This window comes from Lissotriton vulgaris, chromosome 2_1 (assembly GCF_964263255.1).
Source record: "Lissotriton vulgaris chromosome 2_1, aLisVul1.2, whole genome shotgun sequence".
Taxonomy (NCBI): Eukaryota; Metazoa; Chordata; class Amphibia; order Caudata; family Salamandridae; genus Lissotriton; species Lissotriton vulgaris.
The window spans coordinates 1,984,994,384-1,985,012,558 of NC_141687.1; the positions used below are offsets into that span (position 1 = coordinate 1,984,994,384).

Genomic DNA, 18,175 nt, shown 5'->3' on the forward strand with positions numbered 1-18,175 from the left:
CAAATGAAGTAAGAAGGAAAGGGCAAACTAGTTTGCCATTCTACTTTCCAGCGATTTCTTTGGGTACAGACCAAATATATTCCAACGTGACAATTAAAGTTAGATGGCAGCTTGGAACGCTTCCCTTACATATGTAAAAAAAGCATTTTGAAACCCAGTATTGTTAGATTCAACCTTTTGCTTGGAAGGGTTTCGAAACTCTCCCAAAAAATATAAAGTGTATGTGAAAAGCCAGCATGCTAGAAATATGCAAATGAAGAGATCTGGACCCTAATTTTTGTGCAAGTATACTTGCAGATTTTTGAAGATAGAGCCTGCATACAATCAAGGTGTGACAAGCAGCCTCTACAAATCCACCTTGCATTACAACTCTTCATATTGTAAAGTTACCTAACATGATGTATATTTCTGTGAGATATGTAGCACCTTACGGCTTCTCTTTATATTTAACTCACTTGTATGGGAGCACCTAGGGAAATTATATATTTTCTGGCCCGTTTGTACGAGAGGCTTAGCTCGAGTGTTCGGTACGGGCCTTCGGGCGAATGTACAGACAAATTCAGGGTCAGGAGAGGTATCAGACAAGGGTGTGTTTTGGCACCCCTGCTTTTCACTCTGTTTATTAATGAAGTAGACTCGATCCTTAAGAAAGCACCAGCGGACGCCCCTAGAGTAAACACAAGTACCATCCCCGTGTTACTCTATGCGGACAACGCTGTGTTGCTTTCTAGGACTCCTCGGGGTCTACAGCTTTTGATGGACAACTTTGTGGCCTTTATTGAAAAAAGAAAGTTGGTCATTAACAAGAGCAAGACATATGTGATGGAGTGTGGAGCTAGAAATGTTAAAACTAAAAAACCCTATAGGTTTCTTATTGATGGTCAAGTGGTGCAGTGTGTGGAAAATTTCTGCTACCTGGGGGTTACCTTTTCCAAAAATGGTCGCTGGGATGTCGAGCATAAGGTGGTGCGCGACAAAATGATCAGGAGCGCCAATGGAATATTTGCTTTTGCAAGCAAATTAGGTAGTAGAAGGCCCAAAGAAATGCTTAAGATCTTTGAAGCTAGGTGTCTTTCGGCTGCTCTCTACGGAGCAGGGGTATGGGGGGTATCCAGGGTAGAACCTTTACAGGTAGAAGAGAATAAATTTCTGAAAAAATTATTGTGTCTCCCGACATCCACTGCTAATAATTTGGTCCACAAAGAACTAGGACTAAATCATCTAAATGACCTATTATTGTTGAGACCTTTGACACTATGGCGTTCGGTCTGGATGAAAGACGAAACCTCATTTAATAGGGCTATCATTGAGGATTGTTTACGTCTAGACTATTTTCTCAAAATCCCATGGATTAAATACACAATTGAATCCTTCTCTAATGTGTTTGGGTTAAACGTTACATTAGATCACTGTTCTGCTTCGGATCTTTCTAAAGACAGTTTGAAATTAATCTTTTTAAATCACTGTGCTGAAAGACGAGCCACGGATGATCTCAAACTTTCCACCTGTATACATTACAACCAATTGAACGAATTTGTGGGCCTACACCCTTACCTCTTCCAGGTAACTAAAGGGCAACATCGGTTTGTTCTTACCAGGATGAGGATGGGTACGGTCCACCTATTGGTTGCATTCCCTGAGATTAAGATGCGCCCTACAGGTCCATGTCGGTGCGACAACATTTCAGAACAAAGCACAGAGCACTTTCTACTTATATGTAACCTGTATAGTGAATATCCTAAATTCTTTTTAAAACCTTTATTTATTAAATTTGGAGCAAGAACCATCAAAGCGGCAATGAAATTACTTTTTAATTTGCATCACCCTGACATCTGTTTTTATACGGCTAGTTATTTACTCAAGGCAATTAGTTCTAGGAAAAGCATGAATTTTTAAAATAATTTCTAAAATAATTTATTCATTGGAAACTTTTTTAAGTATGTTATTGGAATCGTTATATGTATCATACTGTATTTTTTTGCGGATTGCGATTGTAAAGTGTATTTTGTTTTAACATGTATTATATGTATGTACTTTTATGGACATGATTTACATGTCTCCGAATAAAGTTTTGACTGACAAAACTCACTTGTAATACATAGTTAAGATGACACCTTTCTGTAGGATCCTTTATGGTACACACTTGCATCTAATGAAAATGAGATTGCTTTTCATCCCTACCATGTCTCTAATAACACAGTTTGCTCTTTCCTCTGAAGTAGTTAAGCAACATGTAACTGCCCAAAAGCGTATTTCTGCAGTGCTTGGGCTTATTGCCAAGATTACATTAAGGTATGGCTGGTAAACTTCATTTAGGAAAGAGGGGTTGAACATGTTGAATTTATGAAGAACAAATGGTTAAGATCCATGCGTAAAACCTTCAATTGTCAGGCAATGGGTCACTTGAATTAGGTATTCTATGGAAGGTGTTTGCAAGCTAAATATGCGACCTGAATAGACTTCTGGACTCCAATGCAGGGTTTCTTAAACTTTTCATTGACCCCAGTTCATTTTCCTTTAGTAACCAGCTTCATTGGTTTTGTGACCACAATATCTCGATTATTAACACTACAGAATTACCCAGGAGATATCATTGATCAATGTGGTCGTGTTACATCCTAGGGTGCAAGCTCTTAGGTCTAAGACGACCTACGGTTATATGTATAGGGTGGAGTGAGGCTTACTTTAAAAGGCTAGACAGTGTTTCTTTCATTTCAAATGTTTACTATTATTGTTTTTAAACTGTGAAAAAATGAAACATTTGGTGTTTGTAGGGGCAACTTTAACTATACTCTTTGCCTTATGGGAATCAACACATGCAATGAAAGAGAGTTATACACACGTTTTCCATTAATGTATGTTTTATTGTTAATGTATCGGGCTGTTTCCCTTTTACGGTAATTCAGTTACAGAATATTGCACACAGAGAAGGGGAAAAGTAACCAAAGGTAGAAAAATCCTTCAAGAAGTAATGTTTTGTTGTAACATGATGCAGAACAGAAATAAATGTCAGGGCCCTGCTTATATAACATCCAGCATAGAACAAAGCTATCAGGAGTACAATTCGCCATCTCATTACAATTAAGACATGTTCACTTTAAATATATATTTTAAAATAGTATTCATTTTATCTATTACATACAGAAGTATAACGCATTATAGTCCACATGCAGAAACAAGCAAACGCTGATATTAAATGTTTAAATATATGTATACATATATATAAACATATATGTATGTACATATACAAGTATATATATATATATATATATATATATATATATATATATATATATATATATATATATATATATGCATACATATACCTATATATATATATATATATATGTATATATATGACCTAGTGTTTCAATTTGATGGTAGTTATTGGTTTGGTTTTTACCTACATTCCTCAAGTAATGTATCAACAAGTGAATTCAAACCATTGTAATTTTTTAAACCATTTTCATTTAAGGTCAGAGTTTAGCTACTTTTTTATGTTAAAAAAAGCTTCTTACTCTTCCAAATTGGCAAAGGAAGATGCATGGAAATTCGCTAGGGGACGGGTTGTGCTCGTAATCTTCTAAAAGTCTATGAAGATGTTGAAGGAGGAAAAAATAATTTGGTCAGCTCTGAACCCACTCTTTTATGCATTCGCATTTTAACGGATCTTTCATATTGGTCAACAAAGAACAATCTAGAGTCATAATTCTTTACATTCTTTTGTAACATTTGCCTGTAGCTGTCTTACAATTTCACCATTTCGTATGGTCCTTTGTGGTGCAAAATGGTGCCAAACTAGCATGGACACCTATAATTCTTTGTGTTAACTGTATTTCAAGTTTAAGGTTAAAGAAACATTCATATTTTTTTTATTAGTGCATTAGCTTTACTGCCTAGACACTCGTATGATAAAATAGACTTACAGATATGGAGGACAAACTCTTTTGTTCCTTGTGGGGACCCATAACTTGAGTGCACTAGGCCTCCAGGCATCAGTAGCTGATAATTAGCCAATGGAGCTGCAGTACATAAGCTTGGCCGTAAGGCCCAGCAAAGTAACAAAGGCCAAACACTGTAAGGAACATCAAACAAATGGAACATGCTGCATTTTTGGAATGATTTATCATGAGTAAATTGAGATGCGCATGAGGCACACACATTCGTTCATCACTGTTCTGTATTCCTTGTTGCGGTAATGTTGACATGCAGACACAAGCAATCTGTTCTGAACTTAAGGAATAAGTTTGCTCAAAGGGCTCGGAAACTCTTGTGAATTTAATGCTTTGGACTTACCAAAGCTGGAGCAGTGCAGTAACACAAACGAACCGAAGAACATTGGCTCTAGGCTTTAGAACCCTATACATTCCTAACAAAACATCAAATCTTGAAATCATACATTTGACACAATACATACACATCTCAATACATAAATTTGAAGAGGCCATTGCTTACTGCAATGGTGTCCAATGGCTGCCTCTTGCCACTCGTACTTTCCACTTTGTTGGCTTTAGTGCTGTAGAAGGCTTTTCTCTGGTCACTAAGCCAATGTATGACCTCTGCAACATACCTCCCCTTACACACGTAGCATTCAACGATCTACCAAGGGTTTGCTGTCCGTAGGCATGAATGAACAGTGATTTCACCCGTCGACCTGTAATGCTATGAAAGGCAATGACAGACACTTTCCTGCTGGCCATTCTGACACATTTTTTCACAATGAAAACATTACCTTATGAGAATAGAGACCAAATCAGTATCGGTAATGGCGTGCCTGCTCTCTTCTGTCATACACACAGAAGGCTATATTCGGTATGTGTTGCTGCCCTGAACACTAACACCAAATTTCAACCTATAAACATTTTAATAAACTTTTTCAGAAGTTTTGTTCGTTACAAATGCAGCATCTAAAACATGTACAAATAAAATTATGTTGTCTGAAAACAGAACCACTAAATTATACTGCTTAATGTTAAAAATGATAAATTAAAAATTATATTAACTTTACAAAAAGATAGCTTAGCTTCTGGAGAACATTAACATAAATATATAAATTAGACAGCACATAATAAACACTGAAATATAAACAATCTGTTTAGTACACTAACAATTCGGTTTTCTAAGGCGCAATTTTCCCTTACAGCAGCTTTTAGAACGGTACTAATTTGATAATGGAGCGATCTACTGTAGCGTTTAGCAGCTTTCTGTCCCAGGTAGGCACTGCAAACCGACCTGAGACATAACTCAAGGTATTCCAAAGCCAGAGTGACGCCTGCAGTTCTAGGTGTGTACAAACGAGAAGCTTTACTTCATAGAGGTGTATCATCTTAAGGTACAGTTACATTCATATAGCCCCCAGTTTATTCTCACACGTCTTTCTCTTGCTCTCTTTGATCCTTTGGGAGGGTTTTATGCTGGAAGGTCTCACAAGACATGGCATTAATCTATGCATGGGTCTGTTAGAGAACAGCTATTCGCTTTAACATTTTTAAACACAAGTGACTCATGCCATTAAAGGGGAACGTCTGCTGTTATCAGTTAATTAATCAATATAGTTATAAAAGTGCCTATGGCAGGACCTAACAAGGTTATTTACGATTTTTAAATCCTCAGTGATTTGAAACTTCCTGTGAAGTAGTGAGCCATGACTGTGATGTGCTCTTGGTGACACCACTCGGTGTAATATCAATTGTAGTGGGGACCGCACGTGAAGTGAGCCCCCCTTGATATATCTTGATAAAAACAGGTAGAGGCTTTCTATATTTAAAACAAGTAACTGGTTGCAATTTAGCTTTAACATTTCAGCTAGTTAAGTAGCTTTTAATTTAGCTTCAAGGACCCATATTTCTGGAATCTGCATGGCACCCCTTAACAGCCGTGAAATAGGGCAACTTTCTTTACAGAGACAAGTTGGGAATGATGTGTTAAATTGACTGCCAATGTCCAGACTGGATATGAATGCAAATACATTATCCGATGTTTGCCTGTGTTCAATAAAAAAAATATGTACCACGATTTATGAAAACTAATCGTGACTAGATGCCAGCTAAGGTTACATGGGGTAAGTAGACCAGTGAATAAAGTCTTGCATGCGTGACCTCAGTTTTGAGTTTTCTTCATGCATCTTAAACAACACGTCCCCCTTTGTAGCCATGAGTCATGTCATGTCATCAATATAAGAAAATGTGTGTGGAGAAAATGTAAGCCTCCTTAAACAAATTACAAAAAGATACAAGAGAAAGAGGGGACAAAAATGGGCTGTTACCCACTAAACACACCAGCAAACTATGCCCTGGCGAAGGAGACATTCTTATTGTACAGGCAAGGGAATATAACAATAACAATCACCAAATGAGTTCTCATGGCATGGGGACCAGGAGAAACTGGTGAAGGGGCAGTACTCTCCAACTTGTGCTTTTTACCCATGTCTGTGTCAATGCCTGCCTCTAAAATCCCACAGTATTGGCGCACAGGCACAATGTTGGAAAGTCAGGTGCCTGTCTTACTCTTATTGCTGCGTTCTCAGTACAGAGACCTACAGCATCTTTTACTATTGTTCCAAAACCAATCTTCATCATAAAGAAGGACATTAGGCAACACATCAAGCACCACAATAGCACACAACCTTTAATGCTGACAAGCTGGCCCTGGCCACCCCATTCCTCAAAGGGAAATCCTTTGGTTCCTAGGATATGTCAATCGAAATTAAAATGATAGGGTGCACAGTACTCAAGCTGTACGTGTGGAGGGAGTGCCCCTTGTGTACATTTGAACACCTAGCTAATGCGTTTCTCTATTCAAATGTCCACTGGTACCATAAAGAAATCCTATAACTAGAGTACAAGATTAGCATCTACAAGTGCAAAGCTCAGGTTAGCAGGTTAGAAATGTGCTCTTTCAAACTTACAGCATGATCCTTAACCAACCCAACCTTGTATTTATGATACTTCATCTATGGAGTACAAGATAATCAGTGTCTCTGGCTCCGGCATTCAGTGACCCAAGATGAGGCCTTTTGCTTCCTCGGAAGTCACTGTCCTATCCGTCGGATAGAGCGGGGGACACACCTTATCATGGCCAGTGTTTTTTGAACTTCCAAAACAGATGACAAGCACAGTTAAATTCTTCATGTTGGATTTTCAAATGAGACTTGTCGAAAGCTTGCATTGGTCACGGTCGCACGTTTCCAAAATATCATCACTGAACAATATGCCAGGTATATGGGGAATGAGAATCATTCAAATGACTCATCCCCAACTCCTAAACTCTTACCACATCAGGCTTCTATTTACACCATCAATGATGCAACCGCCATCATGCATGCTCAGCACTGCATGCAGATCGGTGCAGAGACATGTGACAAATCAAAATGGCATTGCAATCAGGGTCTCATTCAGAGCAGGTCTCCTGTATCAGACCAATGGACAGTTATGCAGCATGATACAGAAAGTCAGAATAACCAAGGAATAAAAAATGCCTTCCAAGATAACTGCCCATTATGCGGTCTTTGATCTCAGCACAGCTCCCTCAAGAATCCAACATGGTCTTCTTCAATATCCAGGGTCTTTCTGGATGAAGAGGTGGCATTCCTTGCACGCGATGCAACGAGAAGTAATGTTTCGAACCAAAGGAGCGCTGTACTATGACTGGATACTATGGTGTATGCAGAGCACTACGTGTGGACTGGATAAGATTGATGGGTGCGAATGCGCCTCAGAACTCGATCTTGCATGCCGGGAACGATTCGTCCTGCATCACGACCGTGCTGCTGCTCGCCAGGACCATAATATTCAGCTGCTGCTGTTTCTCATGGGTCTGCTGGTACCACTCGCGCGTCACCTCTGTGTCATGGGTTGGAATTAACGTGACCTAGAAACAAAAAAAGGACAAAGATTTAGATAAGCCAACAATCCGCTCAAGCCCGCATTGCAACTATCATAGCCACGTCTAACGCTTTATTTTTCCAGTTTGTATCTAGCTCAGCCAGCAATCACAATGATTAACCTTGGAAGTCCAAAGGAAACGCATACATCACACTGCGGTGCTGTCTAGGCATGGATGACGTCGTTAGCATTATCCTGGAGCCTAAACAATATCATTTTCATCCATTAAAAATATATATATTAGCTTTGCTTATCTTTGGAGAATACAATCTTCTAGTTGAAGTGAAGCACACATGAATTCCAAGCACGTTACACCCAACTGAACCTTTTAAAGGATATTATTGAATGCGTTTCGATGAATATATTATATTTTTCTGTACCGCATGCCATGCAAACACCGGTTTGTTGATTTCAAGGGCAAGAGCCAAACTCAGAGAAAGGCGTTCTCAAGGGGCGCGGCGGCTCAGTTTCTCCATTCTAGAGCTATTTTTAGACCTGAAGAAACCATGTTTTGCAACACTGAAACACCATGTTGGGCTTGCTGCAGAGCAGTTGAGAATGTAGTGTACTGTTCCACTGCGGCTACAATTTAGGAAAATGTGCGTTTTAGGCAGTATACACATTTCCTTTTAACTCTTTTAGAAGGTTATTGTGTAGCTGTTTATAGTAGCAAGGAGCCTTTCGTGTGTGCGGTTATCAGCCATAGGTCTATTAATATTTGTGATAAATTGAAGTCTCAGGGGCTCCACGCCGGATCATTCAGTTGGTCGCCATCCTTTTGAGTTACATCACTGTATATAGATAGCGGAGACGCGCAAACGTATTGATAATGCCTAAATGTAAAGTGCAATACTACCCAGTTCGGGTGCACCCAATCCGTTAAAAATGTGATAAAAGCAAGAAATACATGTGCTCCTGGTCTGATTATTTTTCCTGTGCTATTTTAACATTTTATTCATTTTCTTACTTTTCTTTAAAGCTTCTTTAGTATTTTAAAATAAATCTATTACTTCCTCAACGCGAATAACTTGAAACACGTAGGATCTCATGAGGAGTGAGCCTGAACTTGTAATGGAGTCTTTATATTCCCCCCGCTGTCCAACACAACCGAAAACTAGTAACTAAACTGCGGGGAATTACAGTGTGAATCAGACCTGGAATTTCAGAAACACCCGGAAATGACCAATTTCTCAGTGGAACGTCCGCTCAGAATACCCACTAACACCGCACTCACAGAGTCTAAAGAACACCCAGAAAGGGTAATGCCGGGGGTGCAGGCTTAGCGGGTTTGGGTCCAGGGCACTTTATTTTTTTCTTTCCTTTATGCGGTGAAGCATATCTCGTAGATGTGTGATGAGCAACATGCAAATTCAATGTAAGCTGTGTTACAGCAATTGCATTTCTACATATATTTTTATCGTTTCATCGTTACAAGAAAAGTTCAGATGTGTTAAAATTGAAGCAGGAGTGGGGTGTACAGGATAGAGAACAGAAAAACACTGACATTTGAATTTTTCCTTGAACTTCATGGCAGATTCACTAGGTGATGGCATCTAGACAAATCATTTCACTATTTTACTCAAATATCTTTTCTGAGACTACTCAAGAGACACTTATGCATTGCAATTTTTTTAGCTGCACACAAAAACAAGGTGTAGGAAGGTTGAATGCATGGCTCTTGACTGCCGGTTGACAAGGTTTAGGATTAGCCAGCATGCTTGTGATTCTGGACCAGTCTGGGGTCTCTAGCTTTACAAGGAGAAAATCTACTAACTGTGCAAGATGGTGAGCTATATATGTTCATGTGATGTGAGAGAAGGCGAAGACCACCTGAAGTTGTAGTACCTTCCAATTTTGAACTGTGCTGTCTTTGATCATCTTATCTATGTACTGAAACAGTTAATGTGGAAACTGCAATGGAGGCATGTTAAATATTATTTCACTATTGGCACCGCTACCATTTTGATAGTATGTACCCTTCCTGATAAGCAATCATTGTCTATCAGAATGGTGGGCTGAATTGCCTTCAGGTTACGTAAGGTGATGGTCAGGGTCTTGTTCAGTTGCTGTTGCATGCCTTTGAAGTCCGAGACTTTGGTCTCAACGTCGGTCAGTCTTCTATCATGCCAATCCATATGCTCCTGGAATCTATTCAGCCTGGAAGTAAGGGTATCTATTTTTCTATCTATTGATTTCAGACTATCTTTAACCTCCTCGAGCAAGGCTGCAATTGGTTCACCCGAGTGCCCTGCACGTCACCCTGAGCCACAGATTGCGGCGCTCAAATTGAAGCTTTGCCTGTTTGTTGCCTGTTTTTCCCATGATGGAGGAAAGACAAGGCTGGCTGCAAGACGCCGTACCTCGTGCTGGGTGATCAGTTGCAAACAGATAGACTTCAAGATGTGGTACCAAAGAGAAATTGTGTTTTCTCCCACAGGGGGAATGTGTAATTAACAAAGGGGCCGAAGGGTTTAATGTGACCAACAACTGAAATGGGGGGAATGGCTTTAGCGTCAACGGCTTCCCACTCACCGTCTGATCCCAGGTCAGGTTCACATAAAGGCCCAGGCCCATGTCAGATCGTCGAAATTGCACGGTGAAGCAGGCAACAGAGGGTCCTTCTCTGTGGAATGGGAGGGGAAGTTAGTTACCCGGGCTCCAAGTCCAAGCAGTGTGTATGGTGATGGGGCCGAGGTAAAGGCAGAACCCGAGACCCAAGGATGCAGCAAGGAGGACGCCCACAATTATCATGCGCCGGGGGTGAGCACAGCCAGTAGACTCCAGGCTACTGCAGCAAGGGTAGGAGGTCTGGCTCAGATGCAGCAAGATGCCAGCCCGGCTGCACAACAGTGGTCAAAGACCCGGGCAGGTCTCGTCATCTGAGCCCCCCTCAAGGGAACAGAAGTGGCCTTGCAGTCCACAAGCACAGGTAATGCAGTTGGAACAGCTGAAGCATGCCCTGGCTGAGCTCCCGGGATGCCAATGTTTGAAGATTGCGGCCTACGCACAGAGCGCCGGGCCCCGCTGGCAGCCCGGTAGCAGATGCCTGTCCCTCACAGGCCCCAGATAGACCTAGGTGGTGGCTGCGGTTCATGTGTCTACCTATTTCCCATGGAAACAACCCAATTAAATAAAGTAATCAACCAAAATTGGCAAATTCTATCAAAATCAGATTGCTAATTAAACAAAACACTAGTTGCTCTCAATAAAAATCGCAGCATAGAAAAGGAGCTCGTACAGACGCTTCTGCCATCAGAAGCGTCTGCAAAAAGGAGACTTGGAGAACATTGGCACTATGTTCCACTACAAGGACATCATAAGTGTGGCACCTGTACTGTTTGTGAACAAACAATATAAGGGACTGAGGGGCATATTATCAAGCCCGGGCGATAAAATTATCGCCAGGAAACTGCTGACAAAGTGGCGGTAATGGGCTTGATAATATGCTCTATGGAATGCCAATCGAAGTTCATGTTAAATGTGAAGGACATCTAACATGAGCTTCGATTGGAATTCCATAGAGCATATTATGAAGCCCATTATCGCCACTTTATTGGCAGTTTCCTGCCGATAAAGCAGTGATAATTTTATCGGCCAGGCTTGATAATACGCCCCTGAATTCTACTTGAATACAATAAAATGGTCTCATGTATAATTCTCAAACTGTAAGACAAAAAACATAGTGTATGGGATCATATGCCCTGGCAACAAGCTATACCAACCATGAAGTATGCAAGTAGATAATTCAACATAAATTCTGTATTTGGTACAAGGAATTACAAGCGTACTTGTCAACCAATTCACTACACATGCTCATGGTGAAAATGACCTCAAATGGACAGTATTAGAAGTGATCAAGCCCAACCCAAGAGGAGGTAATTTATAGTCAACACTCGCTCGCATGCATGCTTCTCAACAATCACTCAGAAAACAGACAACTGAAATATGGGACCTGCTGAGCAGCGACGCACCCAACATCCTTTCATCACAGGAACCTGGCTCAACCCCTCATCAGCACCCGACATCGCCACAGCAATCGCAGCGGGCTACAAGATCGCTTGACAGAACAGCTTTCACAAACCAGGTGGAGGACTCACTATTATCTACAAGAAATCCATCAAATGCACAACATCCCCAGAGAATGCCACCCTATTCATGGAACACCTGCACTTCAAGCTGCAAATCTCAGAAAACGTCACCCTGAATTGAAGCCTCACCTACCAACCACCCAGAATCCAAACTACCCTTACCAACCTCATCACCAACTTCACCGCTCTGCTCACCATTGACTCCAGAACCTATATTCTGCTCAGTGACCTCAACTATCCCCTGGAAGATCTAAACAACCCGTGCTCCGCAGCACTCCATGAATGCTTGAACAACATCAGACTCACCCAGCTCATCCCAGCAACAACACACACCGCAGGACACATGGTGGGCCCCATCTTCACCACAAGCGACAGCATCAAATACAACTCAACCACACTACTCACATAGACCGACCACTCCATCATCCACTTCCAAATCAACATACCTCAAGTCAACATCCCTACCAGGTTTTGAATTCCAAGCCGCAGCTGGGGCAAAACCACAGAAGACTGGCTCAGCATCCTCAGCACAGATCAACCTAGCCCCACAGACAACTTCGACAAGGACATCAATAACATCAGCAACTGAATCAAGAACTGGGAGGACACCCTTGCACCCATCAAACTCAACAGGCATAGTAGATCAAACAGGTGGCCAGCTCGTAAACAGAAGACCACTGATACACCAAACGACACTGTGAAAAGCTAGAAAGGAAATGGAGAGCCAGCCATGACACCACAGACCAAACTACCTGCAAGGCTGCACTCAGACGCTATCATCAGTAAATACAAGACACCAAGAAAAAAGCACTTGTGGACCGCATTGTATGAAACTTCAATAGCTACAAAGAAATGTTCTCAATCGTTAGGATTTCACCTCACCCTTAGCCACTGTCAACAACATCACTTCCTCCCAAAACAACTGTGATATCCTATCCAACTCCTTCCACAGCAAAATCGCAAACGTCTTTAGCAATTTTGCACGCCAATCGAACCCCAGAGAACTCATTGCCAACCTATACACCACCAACCAAGATAGCCACCTGACTGAATGGACGACTCTTACCAGAAACGACACAGCTGCAATCATGAGGACCCTCCACTCAGGAGCCCCAATGCCCTCATTAGATCTACAGTCTGGGAATATTACCAATCAGCAACACCCTGACCCACATCATGAACACCTCCATCATGACCCACCACTTTTCCGGATGAATAGAAACTTATAGAAATCAATGCCCTCCTCAAAAATCCCACAGGCCACCTGAATCAACTGAGCAACTTCCGACCTATCTCCCTTCCCCTCTAACCAGCCAAAGTAACTAAGACGGCCATCAACAAGCAACTCACAACCCACCTTGATCTTCACCATCTTCTGGACAACACTCAGGAATGAGGAAGAACCACAGCACTGAAACAGCACTCATTGAGCTCAACAATGACATTCGAATCATCCTGTTATGTTATGTTATGTTATGTTATTTGTCTTTTTGTATAGCGCAACGGTTACTCAAAAAGAGTGTCCCGGCGCTTTAGGTAAGGCGGACAGATTTCGGAATAACACAACACAGATAAAAGAGGAGACTGGACCAAGGAGAAACAGTGATCCTCATACTGCTCAACCTCTCCGCATCCTTCGACACTGTTTCCAATAACACCCTCATCAGAATACTCCATGAGACTTACATACAAGGATCTGCTCACAAATGTATCTACAAGGGTCAGGCTGCCACGCTATTTTTTTATTTAGAGGTTTATATAGAGTAAACTTGACCCAAGGGTATCAGAGCTCTTTAAAGACTTTGCACAAAGAACAATTACAGGGAATATACTAGGAAAATATTAGGCATACAGGGAGGTAATATAACATAGAGATATAGTTCAGATGTAGCAATAGAAGGTTATTTTAGAAGTTAGAAAAATAGTGGAACAGATTTTCCCAGAGGTAGTTATGGTCAAGCTCATTAATGACTGAGGAGGAAAACCATTAGAACAAGATGATTTTTTAAGGAGGGTGGGTTCAGTATTTGCTGAGAATAAATAATGTACGTTTTTTACTGAAGTAAAGGAATGAATGATTGTCACGTAGATCCTGTGGCAGAGCGCTCCACATTTTGGGCCTATTCCCAGATAAGGAGTGGGTGAGTGATTTTTCTTTCTTAAAAAACAGAATAAGGAGTAGAGTGTTTGAGCTTAGCAGAGACCTCTTTTGGACAGTTTTTGATTGTTTGTTAGTGAGATATTCAGTTTTTCAGTATAGGGAGCTGTGTGGGTAATGCAGACATTTTGAATATGCTTCTCACTTCGAGTGGTAGCCAGTTGAGTGTGGGGGTGATGTGATTGGAGTGTCTTTCCCTAGAGAAGTCTAGCGGCTGTGCTGAAAGTGGATTTCATAGGGATAAGGTAGTATTTTGGAATACTGGTGATCATTGCATTAGCATAGTCCAACTTAGAGAGAACTAGGGATTGTATTACAGTATTTAGGTCTTCAAGTGGGATGAAGGGTTTTAGTTTATTTTTTAGGTGTTTCAGCGTGCAGAATGTATTTCTTGCTGAAGCGTTAATATGGTCTTTCATGCTGAAGTTTTTGTCCAGCTGTGAGGCAATCCACTGAAGAATAGTACAGTTGATGCCTGCATGCTGTTAGAGGGTGTTTAAAAGAGTGTTGTGGGTGACTGTATCAACAGCTGCTGAGAGGTCTAGGAGGATTATGAGGCAGGCCTCACCAGCATCCAGAGTTTGTGTAAGTTGTCAATGATGTTCAGGCTGGCAGTTTCGGTACTGCAGCCTTTACTGAACCCAGATTGGAAGGTGTCATGTAGGTTGAATTTTTCAATGGGATGGATAAGTGGTGAGAGCACACATTTTTCAACAGTTTTGGCAATGAGATGAAGGTTAGTTATAGGTCTGTAATTATTAAGGTAATTCATGCCAGCATCAGGTTTTTTGATGAGGGGGTACGGAGCCGCTGGTTAGGGAGGAGTTAATGATTTTAGTCCATGTTGATGTGTCTGAGGAATTTACCAAGAGATTGATATACCAAGTCCCACAGGGATCGTCCCTCTGCCCCACCTTTTTCGACACATAGAGAAGACCACTCGCCAACATCATCTGATCACAATATATCACCGTCATCTCCTACGCCAGTGCCACCCAATTCATCCTCTTCCTGATGGACAAGACAACCACCACCAGGACCAACTTCACCAATTGCATGATCATGGTAGGAGACTGGATGCAAACCAACGGCCTGCAGCTCAACTCCTGCAAGATGTAAGTACTGGTCTTTGGCAACATGACCTCCCCAGGGGACTCCACCTGGTGGCTGTCAGAACTAGGACCAAAACCCACAGACCACGCAAGAAACTTAGCGATCATCCTAGATGATAAGCTCGATATAACGGCTCAAGTCAACGCAGTATTCACCTCCTGCTTCCACATCCTATGTATGCTGCGAAAGATCTTCAAATGATTGTCTCCAAAAATGAGAAGGACCGTCCAGCAAGCACTCATCAACAGCAGGCTAGACTACCGCAACACTGTACACCGGAATCTCCAAACAACTCCTACACAGAATACAGACAATCCAGAACACCGCTGCATGACTCATACTCAACCACGCAAGCCACACTCACATCATACTGCCCATCAAGAAGCTTCACTGGCTCCCGAGTCTCAAACGCAGCTAATTCAAACTTCTTACAGGCCCATACAAAGCCCTACACAACACAGGACCAAAATACCTGAACAGCTGCATACACTTTCACCAACCCACCAGTCACCTACGCTCTGACTCACTCTCACTCACACACATTCTCTGCATCCACAAAAGCAAAACTGAAGATCATGCTCATTGCATCCAAGGCATGCAACAACGACCTCCCTCTCCACACCGGAGCCTCCTTGAGTTCCACAAGAAGCTGAATACCTGGCTTTTCGTATAAACATCTTGGGGACCACACACCTGCCCAAGCACCTGTAAACCTTCTCTGGTGATTAATACACTTTACAAATCAAAATAACATATCATAGCCACTATTACTGAAAAAAGAAGCAAGTCTCATTTTGTGCTTTAATAGGATGATTAAATGAGCTGCCTAAATTCAAAATGTATAACCTGCTGATGGGAACAAGGAGGTCCTATCCAATACACTAGATATACAAAATGTGCTGCATGATTTGTATGATCATAAGGAAGCCAAGTACAGTACACCCCACCCCCATACATTTCACATCATGCTGGATGTATGGAAATACAATTATCTCAACACAGATGTGCCATGGAATAGTACCTGGTGCACTGCAGCCGCACATTGGGCCTGGTAGACGAATTTCACATTTACTGTGAAGCTTCATCGGATAGAGGGAAGGGTTCTGCCTCAGTCACGAATTTGACAAGCTGCGCTTCATGAAAGCATTGATTGATCCATTTCTACTAATAACACAGTCGGAGATCTGGGACTGCCAATTGGGAAAGATATCCCGGCCTTAGCTATCAGTGTGCCAATTCCAAAATTCTTAAAACAAAGCATACCGAGTTTGGTCCTCACACCATAACAACAGCCTCCTCCTTCACTCTTTACCATTAAGATACTGATATGAACTAGTTAACGTCCCTCTTCCTTGCTTTTCCTGAGGTATCTTCACTCAAATCACTTATTATTCTTCCACGTTGAATTACAGACATCAAGTGTCATACTATTTTAGGAACCAGCAATGAAATACCCATGTCATTTGTTTCTCACTATTTGCTTGGGATGCCCACAATTTTAGATTTTAATAGCCTTCTCTTTAGCTTTAATACACAGGCCCTCCAGTTCCCCATCTTGACATCCAAAGCACCAGGGTCAAACGCCATCTACACTTCCGGTCAGGGGTACCAAGCTTGAAGGATTTCCGTGGAGTCTTCTACAAATGTATTACATCGTTTGATGTCCCCAAAAACTGTGCCACAGCCCCCCGCTCTAATCTTGTGTCTAAAGTACAGTATGGAGGTAAATAAAAAATAAAAAAAAGATAGCTATTGCTATACTTTGCATCTCCAAACTTTGGAACTGGAACTGCATCTTAGAATCATAAATATTTTTTCATAAACATTTTTACACTTGTGTTTCTTTCTCAAACACTGATGAACGTTGTCAGCGCTAATATCTGATGTTGTGTCACTAGCCATATTATGTGTAAACACTACAATCGAATCGTGTATGATCTAAATAATATGGTAAACTATCCTGTTGATGCAAATGAATGATTAATCTTTTTAATGATCATTTTATTAATTGTCTTGTTCGTTATTATCTTTGATTAATGTCAACATTCACTATCACGTAAGGTATAAATATTTTTTCATTTTGGGAAACAAACAGCACCACATCTAGAGAATATGAACACTAAAGTGTTTCTAACAACCACAATGTGATCAAAAACCTTCTTGATGTCCAGGTAGCGGGCTAGTTTATTATTGTGATCATGCCTCTCATGCCACATTAGGTGAAAGATGGTCTTCATGTGATGATTGGAGGTTCTCCCTGGTGTGAACTGTGCCTGGTTCTGGTAAAAGCAAAGAGATGAATTTCTGCAATCTTGTAACCAATATTTTTATGAGAATTATTACATCTGTGGTTCTTAGGGAGATAAGTCTGTAGCTGCCATATTGATGTGAGTCTTTGTCTGGTTTCTAGTGAAGGCAAATGGTTGCTCTGTTAATTCATGCAGGACTCCTCCTTTATTATCTACGTCTTTAAAGGTTTTGCACAGTGTTGAGGAGAGTGTTTCCGTGTTGATTTTGAAGAATTCAAAGTGAAGGTTATCGTCTAAAGGGGCCTTAGCCACTGGCATATTTTAAATGGCTTCTGCAATTTACTTTTTCGTTAAGTCCTCCAATTCAATAACCACTTCCTTGTTAAGTTGCAGTAGGTGCAGACCATGGAAGAATTCTTCCCCATCAAATTTGCTTCTGCGAGTTGATTCTGGGATGTATAATATTTTGTAAAAGATTGCAAATTCTGAAGTAATCTGTAACGGGTTGCGGAGCATGGATCCTGGTTTGCAGATGATTGCCGGGTTTGATCAGGCAGAGTCTTCTTGCTTCAATTGTAATGCCAGCAGTTTTCCCATTTTTTCATTGTGTTCATATCATTTAAATTTAAGTCTGGTTAGGGCCCACTCTGTCTTTGGGGTGAACAAAGAATGAAGATAACATTT

The 18,175-nt window shown here is 41.2% G+C and overlaps 1 protein-coding gene across 2 annotated transcripts in view; it reads right to left on the bottom strand.

Annotated features, from left to right (window-relative positions):
- Positions 1–4,850: 4,850 nt before the first annotated feature.
- The window catches only part of MAP1A (microtubule associated protein 1A), a 769,586-nt gene continuing 756,261 nt past the window's right edge, over positions 4,851–18,175 (bottom strand). For both annotated transcript variants that reach the window (XM_086958200.1, XM_086958201.1), the window contains one exon: positions 4,851–7,869. In XM_086958200.1, coding sequence (XP_086814326.1) covers positions 7,714–7,869 — 156 coding nt within the window. In that variant the 3' untranslated portion in view covers positions 4,851–7,713. The remainder of the gene's footprint in view (positions 7,870–18,175) is intronic.